Raw genomic sequence first — 19,192 nt, forward strand, 5'->3', positions numbered from 1 at the left:
ATTGTTGGACAATCTTCACTGTATTTATAAGATTTAATTCTATTGTGTACAAAAACAACAACTAGAATTTAAAGAAATAAAGAAAATGAGAGAATTTGTTTGATTGCAAAAATCAAACTCGAAATAATAAATAAATAAATAAAAACATATTTTATTTTGTTACAAAAACAAAATTAAAATCTGATTTAAATACATAACAATAACACAAAAATTAATTAAATAACTTACTTGATTTAATTTCTTCGAATTATAATCTGATCAAGTCCAGTGTTTGACACTGTGTCCTTAAGACAGATTCATCACCTCCACGGTGCTTTCAGAATTTGGACATCTATCTCCCAGGATGAAATGATCTACTACAAACAATAGCAGCACTACAAATTGTTTGCCTTACGAACACACTAAGTGTTTATACTATTTCTTTCATAAAATAAATGCAGCAAAATGCAGAGATTTATAGCAGAGGATGGAGTACGAAAATTAGAGTTAAAATCTAAATGGGAGGCTAGTTTATTTATAGATGTAAAGGTGGCTGCTGGTTTTGAATTGAACAGGTATGAAACCTGTTGGTTTTGAATTCAAACAGATTTGAATCTGTTGGGTTCAAATTTAAACAGATACAAAACCGGGAAGGGCCTTGTTTGGATGTACGTTAAAAATCAAACTAGTTTATTTCGGGAAGGGCCCTGTTTGGATGTACAGTAAAACCAAACCAGTTTATTTCCGGTTTAATTTGAATTCTGGATTTTATTTTACCAAAAAATCAAATTAAATTCAAATGTTTTTTGCCCAAAAAGATTAGTATTGGGCCGAACAAGCCCAACCCAACCTCACACCACGTACCCGCGCCCAGGCCCAGCCCGCCCGACCGGACGGACGGCGGCGGCGGCGCGCCCTCGCGCGTGTGTGGTGATTTCTGGGTCCAATGGGTCTAGCCATTTTGCCCATAACCTCTCCCTCTAAAACACTTGGGTACCCCTTGGGGCACACTCCAAGTACCAAACACATGCCTTATAAACCCATTCAAAACTTCCCACAAAATCAATGTGGGACAAGCCATTTTACAACCTTAAGGAATTTCCGCCAAAACTCCATTTCCATGGAGCACACTTTGGCTTCAATTTCCCATTCACTCGGTAATGGTTTTGAGCAACCAAATATATCACGTGAATCACAACGCGGCATAGAACGCGTTACCACTTTGGCCCGTGAAAATCGACGCACGGAGCCCACCTGAAAAATAGACCAAACTTAGAAAAAAATTATGGTTTTACCCATAATTCTATAACCATTTCCAACAAATTTCACTAAAACAACAACAACAGTAAAGCAATCTCAAACTAATTTCAAGTAATCTCAACAAATCTGAAGTAATCCAAGTAATAATCAATAAATCTGAAGCAAATTTTAAACAATAAATCCCTGGATTTAAAGAAATAGGTTGAAGCTCAGTGCAGTTGAGGAATGTTCTGATGTTCTGATCTTCTGATTTACTAAAATAGGTTAAGGAATGTTTTGATCTACTGATCTTCGGTGATGGAGGCTTTCAGAAGGGGAAGAGAGAGAGAGAGAGAGAGACTGGGAAGGAGATGGAAGATGAAAGCTTGGTAGGTCTTCGGAGAAAAAAAAAATGGGGGGAGTGAGACTAGTTCGGAGAGAGAATGAGAGTGAGAATGAGAGCGAGAGGGAGACTGAGAGGGAGATGTAGATGGAGACTTTCAAAGAGAGACCAAGACTTTCGGTAATGGAGGGAGAAGAGACATCATATCTGAAAGTGAGAAAGAGAGAGAAAGAGCAACAGAAATTGAGAGGGATGAGGACAAAATGGTGAGAGACACGATGAGAGGAAGAGAAATAAAAGGTTGGATGATTATACACAAATCATCTCAACCGTTGATGACCAACACGTGGACGATTGTGATGAAACCAAACAGAGCCGTTGTGCTCTGTTTGGCTAAAAAAAAAAAAAACACCGGCTTGTGTCAAACGGTCATCTCTTCAAACGGCTATTATATTGAAACGGTAATATTTTGCATTTTTTTAAATAGAAACCCTTCATTTCAATTTTATTTCACAGCAACCATTGCACATTTCATTTTCATTTTTTCTCATTTTCGTCTTAATTTGATTTCACAATAAACTTCCGAAATTATATTCTTTTTAGTTTTTTTCACACAATCACTATGGAAAGTTCATAAAAAATAAAGAGATGAAAATCTTTCACTACTGAAGAAGATGTGGCAATTTGTAGAGCTTGGCGTCACATTATTGAAGACCCAATTGATCGGAATTCGCAATCTCATGCTCATTTTTGGGGAATAATTTTTGAAAATTATTACTCGCTGCAAAATGATCACTCCAGAACACAAGTGTCAATCTCATATTGATAGAGTGTAATCATGAAATGTTGCAACAAATTTCGTGGATGTTTGGCTCAGTCGAAAATCTACACCCAAGTAGAATGTCTCAAGTTGACATAGTACGATTTCATATTCATTTATTTATGTTAGTTTATTTATTTTGTATCATTTAAAAATAAACTAGTTAATTAATGTAATAATTTATTGATACAAATGTTTCAAGCAAAACTGTTATACCACCAAGATGAAAACAAACATTTTACTTTTGAATATTGTTGGCCAATCTTATAAAATAATATCAGGTGGCAAGATTTAGCTCCCACAAACACAGTGAAGTCAAGGATACATACACTGTTTTTCGTTAATTCAACCCCGATTCTCCTATGGATAACTGCATTTCTCTTAAAGATGACACTAGTCCAAGTGTTGGTAACAATCCAACTGTTGGTGAGGCCAGTGTCTCTGTAAGGGGTAAAAGGCCTATGGGTAGAAGCTGCAAAAGAATTATTTCGGATAAATCAAATCGTTGAAGCTGAAGTCCAAAAAATGAGCATACAATTTGAGACATTTAACCAACACCTTGCTGAGAATGAAAAGAAAATGGATGAAAGAGAATAAAAAATGATTTAAGCACTCCAAGAGTTGAAAGAACTTGTGATGAAAAAACATAACTTTGAGATTAGAAGACAAAAACATGAGATGAAAAAATAAGAACATATGATAATGACTACGGACATTTCTCATTTTGACCCTCAAATGAAAGCACATTACACAATGCGAAAAAATGAAATTTTCACCAAGTGGTCCTCAAATGTCAGCTGCCAAAATTACTATTTCCCCTGCCTCCTGATTAATAATTACGGAATAATGTATTTTTAAATTTTGCAATGTCATTTGTTTTTTAATGTAATTTTTAGTCTTTATTTGCAATGTCATTTAAAAAAAAAAAATTGTATTGAAATTTCATTTTTATTTTTATTTTTGAATATTCTCTACAAAAAAAATGTAATATTATTTTTACAATATATAATGTTGACTGTTTTTTAGTATAATTTAAATTTTCAATAAAGTATAATGAAAAAATAAATATATTTTTTGAAATGCATGCGATAAAAAGATAAAATACATTAACTGATATTAAATGAAGATAATTTTATTATAATAAAAAGACATTAAATGAAATTAACTGTCATTAAAAAGATAACATAATAGTGAATTAGATTATTTTTTTTCCCAATTTTTCAATTTTTTTTTTCATTTTTTATATTTGTCTAGTTGGGAATAATATAAATATATATATATATATATATATTACAAACAGTTAAAAAATGGTCACAAAAGACAAAAAAAAAACACACACACACACACAAGCGCAAAAAACCTATATCCAAGCAATACCTATAAACTTTGAGGGAAAGTTGGTTGAGATTTGTCAAAATAGCAAATGACCATTGGAACATCATTGTTATAATTTGACAAAATAACATTATTCATTGCTAAATTATAATAATAGCAATGGCATTATAGCAATAACTATTGGAGATGCTCTTAGGCCTTGTTTGAGAATATGTTATTTTAGTAATTTTTTTGTTAAAATATGAGATAAACAAAACTAATATGTTTTGCATGACTTTTTGATTTTTTACGAAAAGATGTACAAAAAATAAATAAAAAATAAAATTTTTAACTTTTTGGTACAAGTTATTAATTTTTTATTTTTTTGTGACTTTTTAATTTTTTAGTTAAAATCACCATTTGCCAAACGAGACTTTAGTATTTAGATTTACAATAAGAATGGAGAACCCCATAAAATACAAATCTCATAATTCTAAAATAATCAAACTATTTATATCACTATCAAACACCATCCTAAAACCATGAAAAGGTCCTCGTATGTGGGCCTAAACATTTTCCTTAGATTTAACTGTTAATTTATGACATGACAGAGATATTTAAGCTACATTTGACGACAAATTTTATTCCGGAAGGCTCCGTCTGTTAAGTATTTTGTGACTGGTCATAATTGCTATGCCGTGTTCAAATATATTAAAAAATAGAAGAAGATATTAGAAAATAGAAGAAGATATTAGAGTCATTTAAAATAACGATTTTTTTTAAAAAGATGGTTAATTTTTTTTTTTAGTCATACTATTTATCGTATTATTTATTTATTTCTTCAAAAAAAACTAAAAAAATTAACTTCTAACTCCTTTGTCAAAACAAATTAAAATTTGGGACTGGTTTGACATGTTAAAAAAAAATTAAAAATTTAAAAGTAAAAAAGTTATCACTATTCATAAATAAAAAATATAAAAAAATTAAGTTTCACAATATTAGTATAATCCAAAAAGTTACACAGTGATGGTACTAAAGTGATGGGAAATTTACGCAGTGATGATATAAAAAATATATATATATATATATATTCATTAAGTTTGAGAGAACTGTTGGGCCTGTGCGGGCCCACCACAGATCCCGTTTCGATAATCCAAACCATTCAATATGTAGAACTTGTCAAGTATTATATGCTTGAAAAAAATCACATTGATCGGATATGAATATCTATGTGATCAAATCAGATTTGTTCCAGCTGTTTATTTTTCACCGTCCATTTTTCTCATACAAAACTGTTTTAATTACATAGCTATCGATATCCGATCAAAGTGATTTTTTACAGGCATACAGTACTCAACGAGTGCTACACATTAAACGGTTTAGATTATCGAAACGGGACCCGTGGTGGGCCCATACGAGCCCAACAGCACCCATGATGCCTCGTGCTATATATGTATATAGTTCAGATTTTTCTCACCATTTCAACCATTCTGTACGGTCTTTCTGCAGCACTGTCACTGATGAGTCCAGAACGTAGGGGTAAAAATGTATTTTTCTATTTTATACAATATTTTAATACATATTTTTTCGTAAACAGACAAAAATTTATCATAAACAATCATATTTTTTTCTCTACTTTTTAGTCAAATAAGTCAAAAAATACACTTATTTAAGACATCCCAAACAATCCCTTATTAATGGTCGTACAAGTCATCAATTCTAAAATATATATTTTAAGAAATATGCTATAATTAGAAATCTAATTATAATTTGATTAATTACATCAAGACTCGTTCATTTATTAGTTAGTATCACTTTATCTCTCATTTATGACTCGTTTAACAATTACATATTTTAGTGAAAAAGTTAAAATGTTTATTATAAATTGACACATCACTTTCTTTATTTTTCTACACGTATTTTCATAAAAAGTCAAAAAGTTAATAAAATAACTTATTCCCAAACAAGGCTTTAGTGTTAATTATATTTTTTACTACTGCAGTTTGACCCAAATTTTAATTTTAGTCCATATAGTTTCAATTCAATTTGTACACTTTGGTTTTGCACTTTAAGTTTAGTTTAATTTGGTCATTTCCGTAGGGCTTGTTTGGTAACCATTTCGTTTTTAGTTTTCAATTTATATTTACAAAAATTTTAAAAGGTTGTCATAAAAACTTATTTGATAAATTTTTTTTTTTTGGTTTATAAATGGTTGTCTCAGTTTATAAATTTAAGGAAAAAACGTAAACTCAAAAAATGAGTTTAGGTTGGTTTTTAAACAGAAATTTTAAAAATTGACTAACAATTTTTTTTTTCAATTAATTTTTTTTCCAATTATTTCCCCCCCCCAATTATAATGTTTATGATCTCATTGTCATAAATAATAAAAATAAATGTAAATATTTTAGGTTTGAACAAACATATTTTCTACTTTATATTTTTAAAATTTTTCAGTTTATATTTTTAAATTTTTTCAAACATTTTGTTCAAACCGAACACGTTTGTAATTTATGTTTTTCTAAAAATAAATAAAAACCAATTTATAAAATTTGTATAAACATAAACAAAAAATGTAAACGTTACCAAACCTATAATTTCAATTCAATTTGTACATTTTGGTCTTCCACTTTAAGTTTAGTTTAATTTGGTCATTTTCGTATAAATTGTAGGTTAAAATTAGCAATTTTTTTATACTTATCAATTTTATATGGGTTCAATTTGATTCTTTTGTATAAACTAGAGGTTAAAATTAATAATTTTAAGACACTTACCAATTTTACACTGGCCAGTCGACCGCCCTGACATCTCTTGATCGTCTTCTTGATTGACTGGTGGTTTGATGAAATTTTACATTACTCTATTGGAGCACACAATATTAAATGAAACTTTTACTCAAATTGAATGAAAAAAAAAAAAAAATGTTAAACGTCGGAGATACTCTAACATATCATTTTTTACCACTCTATTATAAATGCTCTTAACCCATTGATTGTAAAAATTGTATAAATAATTGAGAGATTAGGTTTCGTTTGGCAATGACTTTTTTAACCTGAGACTTTTTTGTTTGTTTGGCTTTTTGGCATTGGAAATGATGTTCCGGTAAGTAAAATGACAAAATTGCCCTCAAGTGGCCAAATCCAACAACACCCCCAATTATATACAAATTTTGCAATGGAATTACACAAATTTATTTATTTATTTATTTTTTGTTTCCATTTTTTTTATACATTTTTTGTAAATTGCTTAATGGACTTTGCTTTTGGTAGGTTACTGATTTGGAATAAAGAAATTGTAAAACAAATCAAACATTCTGTCAACACCAACAATGAGACATTTGGGTTGAAACCTCCATTCACACTAACAAAAACATTTTAGTATTAATCGAACAGAACAACGATGGATTTTAAACATACATACAACAAACAAGTAAGATCTGGTACGAGGAGAGGAAAACCCTAAAATAAATCGAGTTATGCGTGCCAGAGATGCAAATACGAAACAATATTATGAGTAGAGAATGGTGAAGGCGTTCTGGAATCGGTGTTGGCCTAGATCGGTTGTCCAATCTTGTGCAGTTCTTCCCCTCTTTCGTTCTTCTTCATCACCGTCTACTTCGTATGTAAAGAAAATAAAACCCTAACATCCACACAGAAATATGTATTGGTGTATATAGGGTAGTTTGGTAATTGCCTATCATCCTCACGTGCCTCACAAGTCACGTGTATCATTTTTGGCAATTGGTGATTTTGTAACCAAATTTATCTGTATGTGATTTTTTAGCCTGAAAATGATTGTCAATCCGGGGCTTGATAAAAGGCAGTAAAATGAAAGACACTAATAATTGAGCGCCATAATGTAATTAATATTCTTCATTCGTGTTTTGTGATTTTACCCAAAAATGAGGATATTCCATATACCACTCGAGATCTAGGGTTTGCTAACGCTGTTACCTATAAATAGAGTCTCTTCACTCAAAACTAGTAGTAAAGTTTCACCGTCTCTCTCCGCCTCTGATTGCGATCAATATTCTTCATCTTCCTCATTGGTATCGATCATCGTCATCTTCATATACATAATTAACCAAAAAAATGGCTGTTACATTTTCGGATCTGCACACCGAATCGGGGCTCAAGTCCCTCAATCAGTTTCTCTCCGGGAAAAAATATATTTCTGGGTAAGCACTACTCTCTCTCTCTCTCTCTCTCTCTCTCTCTCTCTCTATTTCAATCTTGAACAGCACAGTGTTGTTGAGATTTGTTTATTTGATTTGATGAAATGATGATGATTGCAGGGATAAACTTACCAAGGATGATGTCAAGGTATACGCAGCAGTTTTGGAGAAACCTAGTGCCGATCAATTTCCCAATGCAAGCCAGTGGTACCATTGCGTCTCTTCGCATCTAGCCCCAAGGTTTGAGCTTGAGCTCATAGTTACATATATATATATATATATATATGAAGACCCATGTGGTTTGCTGTTTTCTTCCCAGTTTAGCCTTTGTAAGGCTATCACTAATCCTTGTAATTGTAATTGTAATTTTTTTTTTCATTGATTTGAGTGAAAATTTAGTTAAAACCTTGATTTGGTAGGGAGCACTATAATCTTTTACTCATGATTTTTTTTATAAAATATTTATAAAAAAAATCTCAATTTATCCCCAAAAACATATTTAACCAATTAAGAAAAATTTATATGATAAAGGGTTTGCTTCATCCTTGATTTGTAGAAGTTTGATGCAAGTATTGGAACTCATTGTTGCGTACCTGAGAGGATATTGGCACTTGATGCTTCCTTAATTGTGATTTGTTAAGACACCAGGGTCTACCATATTTGAGAGACAACATGGGTATAGTCATTTGTGATTGGTGGAACCTGGTGGCACCATCCACACCCACTAACTTCTACGTTTTTAAACCATTTTTTTTCATAAATTGTGAATTGATAAAGGATTGGAGATGCCCTAAGTTATTTTAACTGCATCTTTAGTGTTAGTTTGTTAGGTACGTGAAATGAAATGGTGTGTGCATTTTTGTTTTCATAAATTGTGGGGTGTACAGCTCACTTCATTGAAAGGGCACTTTTAACTGCATCTTTATTGTTAGTCTTTTAGGTACGTGAAATGAAATGGTGTGTGCATTTTTGTTTTTATCGAGTGCTTGTTCAAACTGTATCAACATGTCCCTTGTGCATTGCATTTTCATTTCTTTTCTTACTGGGATTTGGGATGTCCCTTTCAGACCTTACATTGCTTCATCTCACATTATTTTTAAATTTTGTAGCTTCCCGGGAAAAGCTGCTGGCGTGAGAATAGCCGGCCAAGGTCCTCCAATAGAAGCAGCTCCAGCCAAGAAGGTTTGTATCAAAATCCTTTTTAGTTGTTTATTTGCGTGATCCTGTTTTCAATACAGAGGGCACACATCCATATTTAGACTTTTTAAATACTTATGTGACTATATGCAATTATAATCTTGCCATAATGTCGTTATCTTAACTTAAAATAAGATGCAGACCTAGTGGTATTGTGAATCCATCATCATTCCAATATTATGCTCGATGAGAATTCTATGGCCCATCTTATTCCAATATTATTTTGTGCAATGGCCAGAACTACTCACTGCGTTGGTCTTCTGTTGAATTCAGTTCAGTTTGACCCTTTAACTTTGTTGAGCTTTAGAGAATTGGTGTATAATTTAACATTTAGGTGGAGTGCTTGACTAAGTTGTATAATTTACTAGAGTAATAGATAAAGAGTGGTGGATTAAGGTGTAATATATACACACACACATCTTAAGGAAGTTTCTCGCTTCACATCTTTTCTTGATACACATATATCGTGAGGAAGTTTCTCCGCTTGCATCTTTTAAGGCTTTGATGCCCTTATTAAGGTTCTCCTTCCCTCCAGCTCAACCTAGAAATTTTGGGCCCTAATCGTAGTTAACCACAGCTAGTTTCTACATAAACCCCTTGTGGCAGCCTTTATTAATATTTTTCCTTTGGGAGTTTGCGTGTGTAACTATCCATGCCTACATGTTTTGCCCATTGGTTAGTGGCACTTGTTATTGTTTACAACCCTGAAGGTTTTGCGCTATTCCAAAGTGCATCTTGTCACCCTGGTCAGCGGTAGAATCAGATTGTAGGGTGGAAAGAAAATAAATATATAAATCTATTTAAAAAAACAAAGGGAAAATTCTAGTCAATTAATAGTGAAAATCAAAGTAAAGGAAAGAACAAGAATTGCATCAGAGGTTTGATATTTGTTGATTATCTTCCCACATTCTCTCATAATTTTCAAGATTTTATCTTACTTTGTTGTTCTCCCCTTTCTTTCTTACACCTGCTATTGTGCTTTTCAGTTTTTACCATTGTAGCATCTATGCAGTTTAATTTCCACGAGGCAAGCATTCTAGGTTATGGATTCTTAAGACTTGCCTCTCTTAGTCATCAAAATGGGATACAAGCTTATGGTGCTTAGGTATTTACAAAGTCCATTGTCCTAGCTGTGCACAGCCCTTCACTCTTTCTTATTAATTAATTCTTTTTTTTAATTCTTTTTTTATGTTTTTCTTTTTCAAAGTAAATGTCAGAAAATTAGGGCCTGTTTATTTATTTATTTATTTTGTGTGTGTGTTGTTTGAAAACACACCCACTGTAAAGTTTGAAGACAGAACAATATTATTTTTTTTGTTAGAAAACAATTTTTTGGTGTTTCCTAAAAAATACTGTTAGAAAACAACATTATCTTCCCACATTTTCTCATAATTTTCAAAATTTTATTTTACTCTGTTGTTCTCCCCTTTCTTTCTTACAACGGTTCTTGTGCTTTTCAGTTTTTACCATTGTAGCATCTATGCAGTTTAATTTCCATGTGGCAAGCATTCTAGGTTATGGATTCCTAAAACTTGCCTTTCTCATCAAAATGGGATACAAGCTTATGGTGCTTGGGTATTTACAAAGTCCATTGTCCTAGCTGTGCACAGCCCTTCATTCTTTCTTATTATTTTTTATTTTTTATTTTGCAAAGTAAATGTCAGAAAATAAGGGCCTGTTTATTTATTTATTTAATTTTTTTGTGTGTGTTGTTTGAAAACACACCCACTGTAAAGTTTGAAGACAAAACAATATTATGTTTTTTGTTAGAAATTTTTTTTTGATGTTTCCTAAAAAATAGAGTGTTTTAAAAAAATAAAAACTCTGAAAACAGTTTTCAGCAATAGTTTGCCAAGCTCTCTGTTTTCTGCACTATGAAAACAAAAAACTCTATGTTACTTGGAACGTGGATCTTTCTGATAGGTGAAACGGAAACGGGAACGTGGTACGCCACATGCTCTAAAACGTGGTACGATAGAGGTAGACTTGTATATATTACATTTAAGAATTTAAGTACTTCTAGAGTAATTTTCTTTTAACTATTAGACATCCAATAGAATGTATTTTATTTTTTTTGTTGATATTGTCTTGTCAAAACTTAACCCACCTTATATTTTAGTTTATTATATTTGATTTTTTCTCCTAATGTAACATTTAAGGAAATATATTGGAAAAAACTATTGGGATTGATTTGGATCACTAAACTTACCGTTTTAAAATGGAAGTGTACCATGTTTGGGAATGTGCGTACCAATACGTAATTCGCTAGGGTATTAGCATTTTGTGGTAACACATAACTGAAACATGCTGTTATACTTTCACAACTTGATTTGTACCATCCCCTTGCTTGAAAGCCAAAACCAGTTATATCTAATAACAACCAACTACCATTATGATTATTTTACCATGCCTGTGTATCTTTCAGAAGGGTTTGTTAAAGCCATATGAGCGCTGGTTTGGAGGCATATCTAACGGAAGTAGCAAATATGCCAGCCCTACTTGTCTTAAACCCACTGGTTTTGGTCTTAGTGGAATTAACCTTGCCTGTTTCAGTGTTTAAATGTTTTGTTGATGGGTTTATATTGTGAAATTGTGCTGAAAATGTTCATATCCGGTCTCATACTACTGAAATGGTTTCTACTTCTGGTTATGTCAGGAAGCACCAGCTGGAGATGATGATGATGACCTGGATCTCTTTGGTGATGAGACTGAGGAGGAAAAGAAGGCAGCAGAAGAGAGGGAGGCAGCAGCTAAAAAATCTGCCAAGAAGAAAGAGAGTGAGCTTCTTTAGCCATTTTGTTTTCTGACTTGCATGCTTCAGAAAAAAAGAAAAAAAGAAAAAAAAACATCAATATGTTGCATGTTGATTATGCATCGGGCATCTGATTAAATATTCTTGCCGATGGGAACAATGAAAGTTCAAGTAGATATAAAATCTTGAGTAATTTTTTTGCCAATTATTGCCATAAATGGCGTTTTATTGTCAGACAACTCTCTTCCCCTTTTCCAGCTCCTGCCTATAAATCCTCAGAGAAGAAAGAAAATGTTATTCTTTAGACATTTTATTAATATATATGATCACGTCGGCTTAAAATAAGTACAAATGTACAATTGATTAGCAGTTGTTTGTGTTGACATCTAATTCGATACTTTGGCAGTGACAATGTTAGAACTCTACATGATCGGGTGACCAAAAACCTTGGTTTTTACTTGTGTGGAATTTTTCAGTATTTGAGTTCTTCATAAGTGGCATTTTCCTGTTGTGAAATTTTCTTACCTCTTTTTCTGATTCTTGTCTGAAATAATAATCCTCAGTGAATTTATCTGAATCTTTTTTTTCCTCATGTTGATTTCCTAATTCTTCTTGCATTCAATCATCTTTTTAGGTGGAAAGTCATCTGTTCTTTTGGATGTGAAACCTTGGGATGATGAGACAGACATGAAGAAGCTGGAAGAGGCTGTTCGGAGCATCGAGATACCTGGTCTCTTGTGGGGAGCATGTATGACTTGTTTTTTACAATACATGACTTATTTTGCCTTGTATTATATCACACACACACACACACACTCAAAACCGGAGTCATTTTTTCAAAAACTTGTGTATGGGAAATAAGTTAAAATCAACTTGGGTTTGGAAATTTTGATAAAAAATGACATGCTTGATGCACACCATGGTCACCCATAATTTCTTGCTTCTTGGATGAAATTTATATTAAATCATGGCATTTCACTTGTGCAGCAAAACTAGTTGCTGTTGGTTATGGAATAAAAAAGCTGCAGATCATGATGACTATAGTGGATGACCTTGTTTCAGTGGATACACTCATAGAAGAAACACTCACGGTCGAGCCTATCAATGAATACGTACAGAGCTGTGACATTGTTGCCTTCAACAAAATCTAATCCTAGATTACCGTTCCCAGGCTGTATTATTGTTTTGTCGTAATTGTGTTCTATGAGGTTTTTTTTTCTCCAGTTGTGTTCTTTCATCTTCTGAAGTAGACATACAAAAACTACCTGCCTAGTCTCTATTGTTTTGATGGCATTTCTGTTTAGTTTCTGTAAGATCTTAACAGAACTATCTTTGGTTATTTATAGAAAAGCTTTTATAGGCACATGAGCTTGACTTTAGTATTTATATATGGTGATTGTTTGTGGGCTCTTTTCAAGTCTTCAATTTCCACGTATTGCTACTTGTTTTCACTCTATAGAGAAAATATCTATCAACGATAAATTGGCGGCGGTGGTGAAGTTTTACTGTATAGTGAAAATGTTTGATGGTTGGGAATGATGGTCGGTGGTGTGGTTGTATGATAAAATAAAATTTACTGTATGAAGAAACTGTTTATAAACAATGGATGGTTAAAAATTTATCAATCTAATATATATATATATATATATATATAAGTATTAATGAGGGCAATTTACACTAATAATTCTTATAATTTGGGACTCGTGTCACTTTATTCCCTGACTTTTCAGTTGTGACACATGTGACCTTGAATTCAGTTGTGACACATGTGACTTTGAATTTTGAATCTTATTTCAAATAAGAACAATTGAACATACCATTACTTAATTTCGAGGGTAAAATCGTTAATTTGATAAAATATAAACTAATTTGACAAAAATAAGTGTCGAAAAAATATTTTAAAATTTTTAAAAATTATTGTTACTCGCCAAAGATAAAATTATGTAAAATTGATAAAAATTAATAAAATTTACATGATTAATTTTTAAAAATTAATTTTACATGATCATCATCCAAATACATAATAAACATTAATTTGGTAAAAAAAAAAAAATTAAAAAAATTTATCAATTTTATATAATTTTATTTTTAGTAGATATAAATAATTTTAAAAAATTCAAAAATAATTTTTTGACATTTATTTTTGTCAAATTAATTTATATTTTATCAAATTGACGAATTTGCCCTTGAAAAATCCAATAGCATCTTCAATTGTTCTTATTTTGAACAAGATTCAAAATTTAGGGTCAAATATGTCACAATTGAAAAGTTAGAGGCCAAAGTAACACAAACCCAAAACTATGGGGATCATAGGTGTAATTCACCCTATTAATTATTTTCTTATTGTGACCCCCCCTCCCAAAAAAAAATAAATTGTAGTACATTTGTCTAGAGTAGTCTTATTAAGGTGCTGTTTGGTATAACTGTTAAAACAGATTATAAATTATGACTTTAATCAGAAGTTGTTAATCTGTTTGGTATAACTGTTGGATTATAGATTTAAGTTGTTGAGTAGTGTTTGTTAAATAAGCTGTGAAGTAGTTTTTTCAATTAATTTTTATTTTTTATTATTCACTATTTGTCTACATTTCTTATAAAAAAAAAATAATATTTATAGTCCATTTGGGTCTTTTCCTATTTTTAAAAAAATAAAAAATAAAAAAATTAAAGAGTATAACCGTGAATTAACATGTCCACAGCAGAAATTGATAATCAAAAGTAAGGGGTGAGCAGCTTCTCAGAATCAACTTTTTTGACTTAAAATAAGTTGTTAGAATCAGAAGCTGTTTGAGATAAGTTTAACCAAACAGTCAAAAAAACCTTTTTAAAAGCCAGAAACTATAAATTGACTCAAAAAAGCCCCACCAAACACCTCCTAAATTTGCTACACTCAATCTAACCAACTTGAGTAAGTTTCTTTGTACTTCTGCTGTAAATTGGATAAGCGTCTAGCTTGTCTCAAATTGGAGATAAAGATTGAACCGTCCGATCCGGATGATTTTTTTTTGGATAATTTAAACTGTTTAATATGTAAAATTCATCGAATATTATATTTTCGTAAAAAATCATGTTGATTGGATATTCATAACTATTTGATCGGATCAGATTTCTGTTAATTGTTTATTTTTTTAAAATAGATATCGATATTCGACCAACGTAATTTTTTACAAGGATATAGTACTTAATGAGTTTTATAAATTAAACGGTTCAGATTATCAAAACGGGACCAAAAAATGGGCCCCCCATAGGCCATCCCATGGGTTAATTTGTTTGAATTTTCAACAAAGTATGAATGTGTTGCTGCTTAACTTGAGTAAACATTTTTTGAAAATAAGAGAGAATGTATGACAGATAGTTGTTGAATGGTGGTCGTTGTTAGTGGTCGGAGGTAGTAGTCGAGTATGATGAACGGTGGTGGTAATGAGTGGGCGTGGTAGTTGATGAGTTTTTTATTTTTATTTTTATTTTTTTAATGATTTTTTTTAATTTTTTACTTAATTTAGATTTAGATACATATTTTTCAAATATGGAGTTTGTAAAAGAATTAAAAATTCAATAATACACAAAAAAAAAAAAAATTACAAAAAATTTATATATATTTGTTGGTTTTTTTTTGGCTTTCGAAGGTTACTTTTGTAATTATGAGCGTGCCAACAAGGATCAATCAGTCCTTACAGAAAATTAATTGCCAACCAATTATCAGACGATTGTGTTTTAGTTCTTTCAGCCTCAATGAAGAGGACTTTTACTGGTGGCTTGATTTAGGAGAATCAAGCAAAAAATAATTAAATGAAGAACAATTGAAGTATTTCATAAAAATGAAAAACTTATAATGATCCAAACTCAGCCTCGTAGAGATTTACAGCAACAATCTACTTGAAACTACTCCTATGAACGAAGTGCAGTGCATGAATTTTAAAGTACAGAAATGTAAAGAACATGATTGTAAAACTGGAAAGGAAATAAAGTAGAATAAGACTGGTTTTTTGGATCTGAGTCTGGGGGCTTTTTTCTAGGGCCTTCTCTGCTATTTATACTTCTCAAGAATGACCATCGAACTGCATTTCCAACCGTCGAACTGCTCCTCCATGATCGCTGACCATATTGCCTTATAATTAGTTCCACTATGCCATCACTTGCAGTTAGGCTTCCCTCATAATTTTGAATTTGAATATGAGTAACCGTTGAAGCCACATCACTTTGCATCTCCTTGCTGATCCAATACTACTCAGATCTCGTAATAACCAATACTAACTGCCACGTGTACGATCATGATCGAAGACTTGAATAGTCTTCCTGTATTACATTTATTCTGTCACGCGTCGAATTGTAATTGGCTTATACGAAATATGTAGCCAACATTACCCCCCACACTAATATACCTAATACTTGGTGATATTAGTGGATCAAGGTTTTTTATTCACGTCTTAGAACGTGCATGGGTTTTGCATTCTTCCAGAAATGCAACCGTCATTTATCATTTGCATTAAACTCTCTTTCAATCTTTTGAACACCCTACCACCTCAGTATTCGAACAGACTGATACATTTTTATGGCCAAATCAATTTTCTCCTCTATTGATCGAGCACACGAAGAGTCATCTGATGATGCTGTTCCTCCTCGAAAGAACCTCCATGCATTAATTAGCCACCTTTACCCACCTTTCTATATTCAAGTCATGGAGGCCTTTGCAAATTATCAACTCTTGGACTACGAACACATTGCCCTTAATCCTTTGATTCATAAAGTTACAAATATGGACATGGGAAGTTCTTCTTCTGATTCACCCTTGGACTACGAACAAACTGCCCTCAATCCTTTGATTCAGAAAGTTGAAAATATGGACATGGGAAGTTCTTCTTCACAACACTCTGCATGGAATAAGGCTGTGGCTTCTTCTTTCTCTAGGGCTTCTGACTGGGCAAGCTGGTCGGAACCTGAGGCCTGTGATTTAAGGGAGCGAATTAACCATTACTTTGTCGAGTTCACTAACCCTTTAGAGTTTCCTTCCTATACGTGAAGCTCGGTGGTTTATCCTTACGTGCCCATCGACCGCCGACGCAGTTTAGAGGACAATCTGCTTGTAGCATGGTACACATCCTCCATGCCTACAAAGATAGTGCACGCTACCCGACGCCCAGAAGAGGCACAAGGGTACAACCCATCGTTCTTAGCCCAGAAGGCGAAGCTTTGCTCTTCTGACTGACTCGATTATATTAATGCCCTTGTTCCTTATACCCTTGCTCCTTCTCCCGAAATGGAAGCTTCCATACCTCCTCCTCCGCCAAATCCTTGCTAGACAGAGAGACTGAAGCTTGCCCTTTCTGCGGATAAGGTCTTCCTCCTTACAAGCCTCCACCTTTCCCTACTCCAGCTGAGCGGAAGCAAGCCCAACTTCTGCTTGCGGCCTTCTCTCACTTACCTTTCAATGTTCTTGAGGACAATGTTCCTCTCAAGAACCTTCGATGGGCTTGTGATATTTTGACTCGGGGTCACGTCCTCAACCCCCTCGCCCAAGCAGAGCTTCACATGATTTTGGACCAACTCCCATTGCTTCTTCACTGGCATTGGACTTCTATGGCCACCACTCAATCTTTGGACCAACTCTCATCCCTTTGAGTTCATGCCCAGTACGAAGTAGAGAATCTCATTGAAGAATTCGATAACTTCAAGAATAAAGACTCTGCGTACTGGGATGACTTGGATATGGACGAGTTGGAACAAGGATTGAGAGAAACAGCGTTCGAAATAAAGGTTGAAGAGCTCTTTTATGAAGTGAGAGCACATCAACTTTAGCAACCAATCCTAGAAGAAATAGAGGATAGAATAAAGAAAGAATAGAAATTCATTGATCATAGTTGGTCCAAATTTCATGATCTTGTTATTTATTCTATTCCTTACTTTTATGAACTTGAATTTGTACCCAAAGAGGGCCATTCGATGTAATTGCTTTTGCTTTAATACAACTAAGACTTTTCTCTTTGTTTGGCATTGTTTGATCTTGTCCCCGTTTGTCTTTAAAAGCAAATTTAGGGCTTTGAACTGAACAATCTTATCCTTCGAATCTGGACTCAATCGTTTTAAATGAAACACTAAAAAAATCAACATGAACTTTTCCAATTATGGAATAAAGTTGACAGTTTTTGCTGATTTTCATTTAGAATCAGTGCTTCGAATTTAACAATCTTACCCCTTAAAGCTTGTTTTAATCATAACCAAAATATGGTCATGGTTAGTGTACATGAAAGAAATAAACCTTCTCGTATAATCCTGTTGATCAAGTCTGCGCTCCTCCGTACGTCGTCGCTTTACTCTCTGAAAACACAAATGTGAGCTAGCCGGCGAGTGTTTGCCGGATACCTCTCCGATGCCTAAGTCAGCAAAAACAGACAAATAGACGAAGCTCTGTGTATTCGAGAATCAAAGCTGTGTTACCTCTCCATAGGTGATGTTATGAGCTTTTATAGGTTTTGCGTGGCACAATCCTAGTAGGACTTTTACTCATCCATGTAGAGTCCTCCTAGGAGTCGTACTCTTGAAACATAATGCTTATCATTCAATACCCCCCTCACTGCTTAAACCAAGTGAGATGGTTTTACCATGGTCGGATTCCAATACGACCTAGGTAAGCATGGCTATACTAAGCCGTAGACTAGACCGAACTATAGCTAGTTTGGTTCTTCCTTTCACTGCTCTTACCTCGGTTTCTCATGTACAAATCATGGTGTGATCAGACCGAGCTAACAAACAGCAAAGTTCTGACCGAGATAACCATGATAAGCCACGACTGGGCTAACATTGAATACGGTGATCGGGCTATATGCAAAGCTTCTGTAGACCGGATTAACTTCAAGGTTCTTTCGGACCGGGATAACAATAAGGCTTACCAGGACCGGGCTAACTACACGCCCCCTTTCATCCAGCCCTTCTTACTGTGGCGCAAAGAACGGCCCATTTTCCCAGCTTGGCCCAATTTAGGTACAAATTACCCTCTCAATTGCCCCTTAATTCCATCTGCGCAGCATAATAGGGATTTACTTATTTTACCAGCCGAGCTAAAAACTTTAGCCTTACAACCGAGCTAAATTTTTAAGCCTTTACAGCCGTGCTAAGACTATTTAGCCTTCCCAGCCGAGCTAAATTCACACCGGGCTCTAGCTGTCCGGTCAAAACGTCTCTTCAATCACAACAACTGAACCGCTTCTCATTCCAATGACACGTGTCATACTCCGATTGGCCCAAGGTAGCTGTCACGCCGTCTTCGTACCCCGTGTTTTTTGAACAGTCCCGCCCAAATTTTGGGTCTTCCATCAAAACAAATCTCTTTGATCCTTTTTTTTTTGAATCATTCATACCACTATTCACCTCATTTTCTCT

General features: G+C 33.4%; 1 protein-coding gene across 1 annotated transcript; it reads left to right on the forward strand.

Moving 5' to 3' along the window:
- Nucleotides 1–7,473: 7,473 nt before the first annotated feature.
- LOC114306677 (elongation factor 1-beta 2) lies at nucleotides 7,474–13,178 on the forward strand. The gene is made up of 6 exons (XM_028251962.2): nucleotides 7,474–7,869; nucleotides 7,987–8,106; nucleotides 8,976–9,048; nucleotides 11,720–11,840; nucleotides 12,450–12,563; nucleotides 12,803–13,178. The coding sequence occupies exons 1-6, from the start codon at nucleotides 7,784–7,786 to the stop codon at nucleotides 12,964–12,966; spliced, it is 678 nt and encodes a 225-aa protein (XP_028107763.1). The 5' UTR covers nucleotides 7,474–7,783; the 3' UTR covers nucleotides 12,967–13,178.
- Nucleotides 13,179–19,192: the final 6,014 nt, after the last annotated feature.

Source organism: Camellia sinensis, chromosome 12 (genome assembly GCF_055761805.1).
Source record: "Camellia sinensis isolate YWXY chromosome 12, ASM5576180v1, whole genome shotgun sequence".
NCBI lineage: Eukaryota > Viridiplantae > Streptophyta > Magnoliopsida > Ericales > Theaceae > Camellia > Camellia sinensis.